The 8798-nt window shown below is 37.5% G+C and overlaps 1 protein-coding gene across 1 annotated transcript; it reads left to right on the forward strand.

Annotated features, from left to right (window-relative positions):
- Window positions 1–7136: 7136 nt before the first annotated feature.
- On the forward strand, window positions 7137–7796 carry LOC149217022 (uncharacterized). The gene has a single exon (XM_089390113.1). It carries the CDS (start codon window positions 7137–7139, stop codon window positions 7794–7796), a length of 660 nt encoding a protein of 219 aa, XP_089246239.1.
- Window positions 7797–8798: the final 1002 nt, after the last annotated feature.

Genomic DNA, 8798 nt, shown 5'->3' on the forward strand with positions numbered 1-8798 from the left:
TCAACCATCACTTGACACTCTGGTGCTGGATATATGAAGCAATTCGATTCTTTTGCTACCTTACAATGAATAAAATTGTGGGTACTTCCTGAATCAATCAACACTATTACCTTTTTCTTCTTGATTTGTCCTTATATCTTGATGGTTTGAGGAGTGGTAATTCCCGCCAATGCATTACAAGATATGGTCGGATTCATTTTTTCTTCATCTAGGCTTTGTTCCTGGAGTATATCCTCTTCTTTCGACCTTTCTTGCTCATTTTCTTCTTCCTCTTCACAATCTATGTAGAATAATTTCTTCTCAGCACACTTATGACCTTTAGTGTATTTGCTATCACAACTGTAACAAAGACCTTTTTCTCTTTTTTCTTCCAATTGTTGTGGTGTCAACCTTATAGGTTGTGGAAGACTAGTGGCAACAACACTTCCGTCTTTATAGTTGTGAGTGGTATGCTTCCTGGTTGCCATAATTTTGCTTTCCATTTTTCTTTCTAACCTGAATGCCTTCTCTAATGAATCAGGTTCCCAAAGGCAAACATCATGTTGGATATTATCCTTTAAAGACCCTATGAACACATCAATCCTATGCTCCACTGGAATATTTTTTACCCTTATGTTCAATTTTTGGAACTCCTCAATGTGCTCCATTATTAAACCCTTTTGTTTGAGACTTATCAATTGGCTAAAAATAGTGTAAATTTTTGTATCCTCATAATGTGCTATCAATTCTTCCATAAAAATTGCCCCAAGTGATAAATTGTTTATGAGAGCAAAGCCATTGATACCATACAAACTGATTTGGTTCCAAATATAAAGTTGCAATACGTACCTTTTGTGTGTTTGACACATTATTGAGATCGAAAAATTTCTCCATCTGTAATATCCATGTTGCAGGATCCTTACCATCAAACTTCCTCATATCGATTTCTGGAATATGGTGCGTCTTCGATCCAACATTAGAGTCTATGAAATCATGATTAACATTTCCTTTGTTTGCATCATGAGTTTCCTTTCCTCCCCTTTCACCATTAGTAAGTATTTCTTGTAGAAAATTTGTCAAATCTGCCTTCAAATCTATCTTCAAATCGTCAATCTTGGCTTCCACGCCCTTTATCTTAGATTCCACTCCATTTATCTTAGCTTCTATTAGCTTTTGTGAGAGTGAAATTTGTTGCAATTGGTCTTGTAATTTTGATATATCATGTAGCATTTCTTCCTCTTCTTCATGAGTCATGCTAGAGCTTTTAGATTGCTTACTAGGTGTTTGCATTTTCTTTCCTCGGGGAATCAGTTACCGATACTAATTCTCTACTATGCCCTTTGAATTCCTTCAAAATAAATTTTCAACCAAGTTTAAGCAAAAATTTAAAAAATCTACACACCTTTTTTCACTTTGTAGGAGCTCGATATTGCTTCTGATGTATCTTTGTAATTTCGGATCATCCAATTCTGAAATTGCGACCTGTGGTAGTCCTCTTTCCAATGCCACCTGTCTGACCCCAATTGGATTCTCCGATGAAGAGTTATGCCAAATCTCCCACAGTGACCTTATTATAGACTAATTCAGTAGAGCGAACTTGTACGACGTGCCACGTGTCCCTGTTTTGACCTTTGGCTCCGAAAAATATATAAAGGAAACTATAGTCTATCCTCTTTTTATACCTTCTTACAAAATTTCAATCCGATGCTCAGAGAGAAAGTTATGATGATTTTCCCTAGGTCACCTGTTTGGAATGTAATTCAAGAGTCTGCAAAAAGACCAACTTCCTCAGATCATATCTCCGCAAATATAGCACAAAAAAACTCTGAAATTCGGACCCAAGATTCAGCATGATGTCTTCTCAAATGGGTTTTTCTTTAGCTTCTGAAACGTCGCAGAAAAAAAAGTTATAGCGAAAATGCCACGATGACCTGTTTGGAGCAGCAAAACCCTAGAATCCAAAGCTCTAATACCAAATGTTATGAAACCAGCTTAAGAAAAAGATAGAAAAGATAGATCAACGCCTTAAAATTCAGTCTCTTCGAGGGGGAAAGCTCCTTTACATTACATAAATGAACAATTCTTGGATGATTCAAATGACAAAACCTCCTTTCTATATATAGGAGTCTAAGGAGTCACCATATAACCCAGCCAACCTAACAATAATAATATAAAGCCACAAAAATAACAATAGAGGGATTCTATGGGGCACAGTAATAACAATATGGGGACAATAGGGGCACAACAATATTAATAAGGGGTACAACTACAATAGTAATGGGGTAATGACTAGTAGTATAGGGACCCAACATTCAGCTAAGTGGAGTAGATAGTAAATGCAAACAAGTAGAGTAGGTGGAAAGAGTATTTGTAGAAGAAGCCATGGAAGATTGGTAAGTAGGCAAGAACCAAGAGAAGGATGTGGGAATTATTTCTCCTTTATGAGAAACAAGAAGATACACCACAACTAAAGCATTTGATCTCCAATGTCCACTATTAATATGCAGTTTCAACAAATAGGTGATACATGCATGTATGGACTCCATGACAACATGATAATATTGTATAAAAATGATAACACACACATATTAACTATCATGACAATGGGGAAAATTGTTAACATTCTAGTAAAAATTTAATTTACATAGGAAATAATTTTATGCCCTCGAAAAATAATGGATACAATTTTTTGGCTTCAAGGTTTTAAATTTGCATTTCAACATGACCTTAACTTCATTGTAGTTTAGAGTAATCCTAGGGCTTAGCTATACATTTAATTATTGACTTTGTAGTTAAATCCTTTAATGATTCAAATTTACAATCGAGTTAAGAATGACCTACATTTTACCTTATTTATTTTAAGTGTTGAACATACCATTACTTCTTCATAATTGTTTTTGCTACACTTTGTCCATTGAAGAAATGCATGGTAACTGACATGCCTTTTAATTGACTTTCTAATTTCTTAGAGAGACAACCAAAATATTGTTCATTTAATTTTCAAGTTGGAGTTAATAGTGAGCTTGTGAACTATCATTCATAGTATATGCTATTACAATTGTGTATGCGTCTGAAGTTGCAGTAACTATTAAACGATTTTCATAGTTAAAGATATGCAGATGATTTTACAAGTCACCAAGTAATCTAAATCACATCTTCAATCGAATACACACTTCTAGGAATGTAAAGGAACATTGTCTAATCTATGTTGTAGGAAAGTAAATCACACCACCATATAAATGTGACATACTCAAGCGTTAAGGTTATCTTAGTTGTTGTAACTAATATGCAGTTGCATGTGCAATGAAATGCATTCAATCACAAGCTATTAGCTCATACTTGCTTGCAAAGAAAACATAACCATAAACCAAATCTTTGATAAAATGGGCAATCTAAATTTTTTAGGAAAACAAATATATTATGATTATGGAAACAAAGTATTTTTTTAATACTAAAGTTACATCAATAAGAGTTGCAACAACAATCCTAGCTCATGAGGTGTTGTAAATCCTTCACGGAAGCAATTAATGAGTTTATGAAGATGACATTGACACCTAGGTTACAAAAATAAACCCACAGTTCAGAGTTGAAACAATGTAGTTTATTAGAGTTTCAACAATTAGTAATTCAAAGTTGCAACAATCTGAAAAACAAAGTAAATGTAGAAATAGACAAAAATATAAATTATATCTATATCTATGTTATGGATAAGAACAATACCTAGTTAAGTTGCATCCTTAGGCAAGGCACTAGTTAGAAAAAAAACATAATACAAATTCTCAACACACCATTACTTCAACTGGAGTGAAAATGAAATTAAATTGCAAGATATATAGAAAGTACGATAACTTTTTATTCTCTCTCAATTCTCAGTATAAACAAGTAGGTGTTTGGACAACGATGAGAGTTAGTTTGTTCATCTTGTTACATCAATTTTCTCAATAGTTGGTGGCAGAGCCATTCTCTTTTCTTAGTCATAAAGTTGCTCCTGTCATCTTCCTAGTTGAGACATTACTCGTTGGCTACTTGAGTGGTCAAAAACTGATGGTTGGATTCTTTACTGTTGTTGAAAATGGCAACAACAAATTCTAGTTTAATTTGTCCTTGAATTAAACTATGAATTAAAATTGAATTCTATTCTCATAACAACTTGTAAAAAGTTAATTAAGTTTATTAAAATTAATTGGCTTAGGAATTTCGAGTTGGAAGTCTTTCTGAAGTCATGTATATGTTCTCCCTATATTATAGGGGTCCAGGATGAGTTAAGTATAAGTAGTAATTAGTTCTCAGTTTATTTAGTTAAGTCTAGTTAAATTAGTTCCAAACTGTTTGAAGAAGTAATAGTGAGTTAACATTCAGTTGATGCATTAGTGCGCTCAACTAGTGCTACTCCAGTTAACTGAATATTCCCTCATTAGAAACTCATGCATGTCAATTCTGAGAAAGACCTAGTTGAGACTAGAGTGCAGGGACAATGTACTATTTGTTTTAGATTTTTTTGAGTTGCACTGATAGTGCATGCAATCAGGAACTGATCCTTGAATGGATTGCGCAGTTTTGAGTGCATTGATTTCCCTTTAAGATGGGTTAATCAACAATAGGAATTGTGTAAGGAAATAGGGACTTGAAGAGCTGGTGAATTGGCTAAGTGTTGGCCAAGAGCTTGCTTGTGAGTTGGAGATTGATTTTACTGAGTGTTGGGATTATTCTTGTGAGAACAAGCATTGTAATCTCATCTTGATTTTTCGATATATGTAATACAGATAGTGGGGTTTTGAGCTGTTGCTTTCCCTAGATATTTATTGTGTTATGTGTATTTGATTCTCTTCCTCTATCAATTATCCTTTTTCTCGATATTTATGTGCTTCCGTTGTAAAGAGTATAAGTATATTCTTATCTATTGCTTTAGTGAATTGCATGAGCTTGTGAATCTACAGGAAATTATACAACTGTTGTGCTGGAACAATAGGCACAAGGTTGCAACATTGTCACCCTGGTTGCAACAACAAGGAAAATGGGGAATTGCAATGCAACACTAACATGGTTAACACAAGTTGTAGTAGTGATATCAAAGTCAACTCGAGCCACAACAACAAGAATCACAACACCATATTCACAAAAATGATGATAATGATTCATAGTTGCAACTCTTTGAAGTTGCATTATGGAGTTGCAACAACAATGAGGAGTTGCAACAATTATGGTTACATCTCAAAGTTGCAACAACTATGTGTAACACCCTCTTCCCACATATACCCAAGTAACCATGCCAATAGGGGTAAACATGAGATGAGAGGCCACTATGATCACATTCAACCTCCCATGTGACCTTAAGGAAGTGGAATTGACAGAAACATCACACACAATCATCGAACATCAACTTCAAAATGTTCATTTTTTTTAGCATTAGATGTGCTCTAGCCATGAAAATTGGTGGAGAGGCTAAGACACATGATATATCCAAGACCCAGAAATCGTTTGGAGAAATTCCACTTGGATGAAGAGATATTGAAATAATTAATATTTTTAATGGGGTTCCTAAGTTTAAACTTAGAAAAATTAAAATATTAATGTGTATTAATACAAAATAGGTGAGAAATTTCTAAATAACGAGGATCAAGATAGATCTAATCTTAGCCATTGATTAAAGAATTCATCTTGACAGTTGATTCACCAAAATGAAAAGTATAAGAAGAGGCTTGAGGGTCAGTTGGAGACACACCAAGAGAGATCAAGAATTCGATTTTCTGGGGCTGGGTTTGTTGAGGAAATTGAGTGAGTGATTAGTTGTAGTGAGGGGCAGTTCAACAAAGGATTTATATCCAAGGTTGAAGAATACATATTAGAGAGGTAACAAAGTGCCAGAAGAGGCAGCGCAAAGCCTAGGAGGGATAATGTAGAGGTTGAGAAGGCCTACGCAGAGGACGCAAAAGCCGAAGAGGTAGACAAGGAGGGCACAAAGGCTGCCACAAAAAGCCATAGAGGTTGATGTAGATAACGCAGAGGGCTATAGAGGTTGACGTTGGGATGAAGAGGCTGCGATGAGAAGGTTCTGTTGGGAGAGTAGATCAATCGAGAGAGGGTGACGTAGTTCCAGAGAGGGTGACGCATTTCCAGAGGAGTGCTTGGAACAGCTTTCGCTATCCAACACACGGAACAACCGGAGTCACTGTGGGCTTGTTCATCTGGTTACTAATTTGTTGGAATATCTGTCTCCGGACAGAGGTACTACTGCCAAGGATATTCTCTAAATGGTGAGCCATTTCTGGCACCCTAGTTGTATTCAGAAATATTCTTAATAATAAAACCATCATATATGTTGCACCGGTTTTCTCAAATTGGGTTTTTCCGAGGACGGTTGTCCAAAAATAATGATGTCCCGTGTGTTGTCTCAATTTATTTCAGTTGTTGATTTGTATATTTGTGAAGGTTGTAATTGTGTTTACTTTGATATTTATGTTATTAAATAATTTGTTAATGCAAAGAACAAGTAGGAGATAGTAAACCAAATATTGCAGTAGTGGTTTCTAATTGTTAGATTCATAAGTTTTCACATGGTATTAAAGCAATTGCAGATCAAAGAGGATTGGAGACACCAACTGAAGAAATATGAAAATTTGCAGCAGAGAAGCAGTTGTTCTGAGAGACAACATTGTTCTACAGCTGAAGAGGTAAGAGGGGGAGTGATTCAGTGCAAAGAGGGTGACGTAGAGACTCACACAGAGCCTACGTCAGCATTCTAAGCCAGGAGAAGGGCCAACGTAGAAGAAGATAGGGGCAGAACAGGCTCACACAAAGCCACGTCATCCTTCTCACCAAGGAAGGATTAACGTAGTTGGCCAGGAGGAGCAGATTCAACCCAAGCTGTGATTGTCAAGAGCCTGAAGGGCTCACAATATTCAATTATCAGGGCTAAGGGAGTTGTGCAGATTGTGATTTGAAGAGCTGGTGGGACACTATTTTTGTCTGTGCAGAACATTGTCTGAGGGGAGTGAATGAAGGTAGACGGAAGAACTACCTCGACAAATTTCTAGCCAAGAAATCTAGATCCAAGTTTCAGTGACAAACGAGGATTGGAGAGGAGCGATTTGATAGTTGGCTGGAGGATTTCTAGGAGAGAAGTCGAGACTCAGAGCAATTCTAGAAGAAGAGCAGAGATGGCAGTAAATAGATTGAGGGATCAGGAAAAATTGGATGGGGATTCCAATTTTGTCATCTGGAAGGCTAGGACCCTGGAAATCTTGGATAAACATCGCATCAAGGACTATGCCTTGAAAATTGTAGTTATCCCAGTTGAAATTGATGCAAATAAGAAGTATAAGGAGGCCATGGCAAAGGCGAAATGCATGATCCTAGATGGGCTTAAGGATAATGCAATACCACATGTTGCTGAGAAGTCAATAGTAAGGGAGATGTGTGAGACCCTGACCACCTTATACCAGGGCTCTTCTATGCAGCGAAAGATGTTATTGGAAAATAAACTAAGGTCATATCAGCTGCAGAAAGGAGAGGGGATATATCACTTCCTTCTCAGATTGCAAGGAATTCACAACCATATCACTTCTGTGGGGTCTACACTGGATCCAAAATTTATGGTTAGGACTGCTCTGAATGTAGTCTTCGAGGACTGGGAGACATTTGTCCAAATAATTTTGGGTAGAGAAATTATCCCCAGTTTGGAGGAGATGTGGGCAGCTCTTCGACAAGAAGAGATTAGGAGGTTGACCAAGGAGGGGAGTAGTGATAAGGGAGTTCAAGTCAATAAAGATGAAGAGGAGGATGTAGATCTAGCATCTGCAAGACAACAGGGGGTTTAGAAGAGGAAGAAGAAGGACATATCCAAGGTCAAGTGCTTCAACTGTGGGGAGCTGGGACATTATGCCTCTCAGTGCCCTAGGAAGAAAGGTAGGGGAGAAGCTTCCGACTCAAAGGTAGCTCCAACAAAGGCATAGAAGGATGTCAAGACTGATGATGATTGTGCCATGAGTGCTCATGTGCCTCTAGAGAAGAGGTGGGTCGATATAGAGCTGTAGTCGAGAGGACTACAGAAGTGGGGAAGGATCCTTGAGGTGTCCAAACTCTTGGATCACATCCGGCTATGGGAGCCCTTAATGACAATAGAGACAGGTGTCGGGTGGAGCAAGGTGTGGTGTAGCGACAAGGCGGTGCTAAAGTGCAGAATTCTGTAGGAGTGCAGTGGATGTTGCAGCAGTGCGAGCGACACAAAGGTGTTTGCAGCAGCGCAGTGGCAACAGAGGGAGCACAAGATAGAAGCAGAGATAGCTTCAACATCACGAGGCTTCTGGACTGACTAGGATGTCAGTGTTTGGGTGAAGTCAATTACTTACTCTCAGTAACTGAGTTGTAGTGCAATAGTTAGTAGTGGCAGTGCTATGGGCAACATGATGCAACATGTTGAGAGGAAGATGCAGTATAGATGTAGCAGTGGTAGTGGAAGTGTCATGGGCAATAGTACATGAAGCAACAGTGCAGGGGATGTGAGGCAACAGGCCAAGCATTAACACAGGAACCGATGCAGAAGATCAATGTGATGTTTCTATGGTGAAGCATTACTAGAGCACATTCCTCGCTAAGAGGGAGTGTTGATTTTTGGTAGCATCAAATGTGCTCTAGCCATGAAAATTGGTGGAGAGGCTAAAGCACATGAGATCTCCAAGACTCAGAAATCATTTGGAGAAATTCCACCTGGATGAAGAGATATTAAAATAAGTAATATTTTTAATGGGGTTGCTAAGTCTAAACTTAGGAAAATGAAAATATTAATTTGTATTAACATAAAATGGGTGAGATCCCACGGG

The sequence above is a fragment of the Pinus tabuliformis genome, chromosome 1_1, assembly GCF_031772625.1.
Source record: "Pinus tabuliformis cultivar Carrire ecotype Pingquan chromosome 1_1, CPIR1, whole genome shotgun sequence".
NCBI lineage: Eukaryota > Viridiplantae > Streptophyta > Pinopsida > Pinales > Pinaceae > Pinus > Pinus tabuliformis.

Bases quoted from the DNA above. Each gene is read 5' to 3' on its own strand.
- LOC149217022 (XM_089390113.1), top strand. From the start codon at position 7,137: ATGGCAGTAAATAGATTGAGGGATCAGGAAAAATTGGATGGGGATTCC.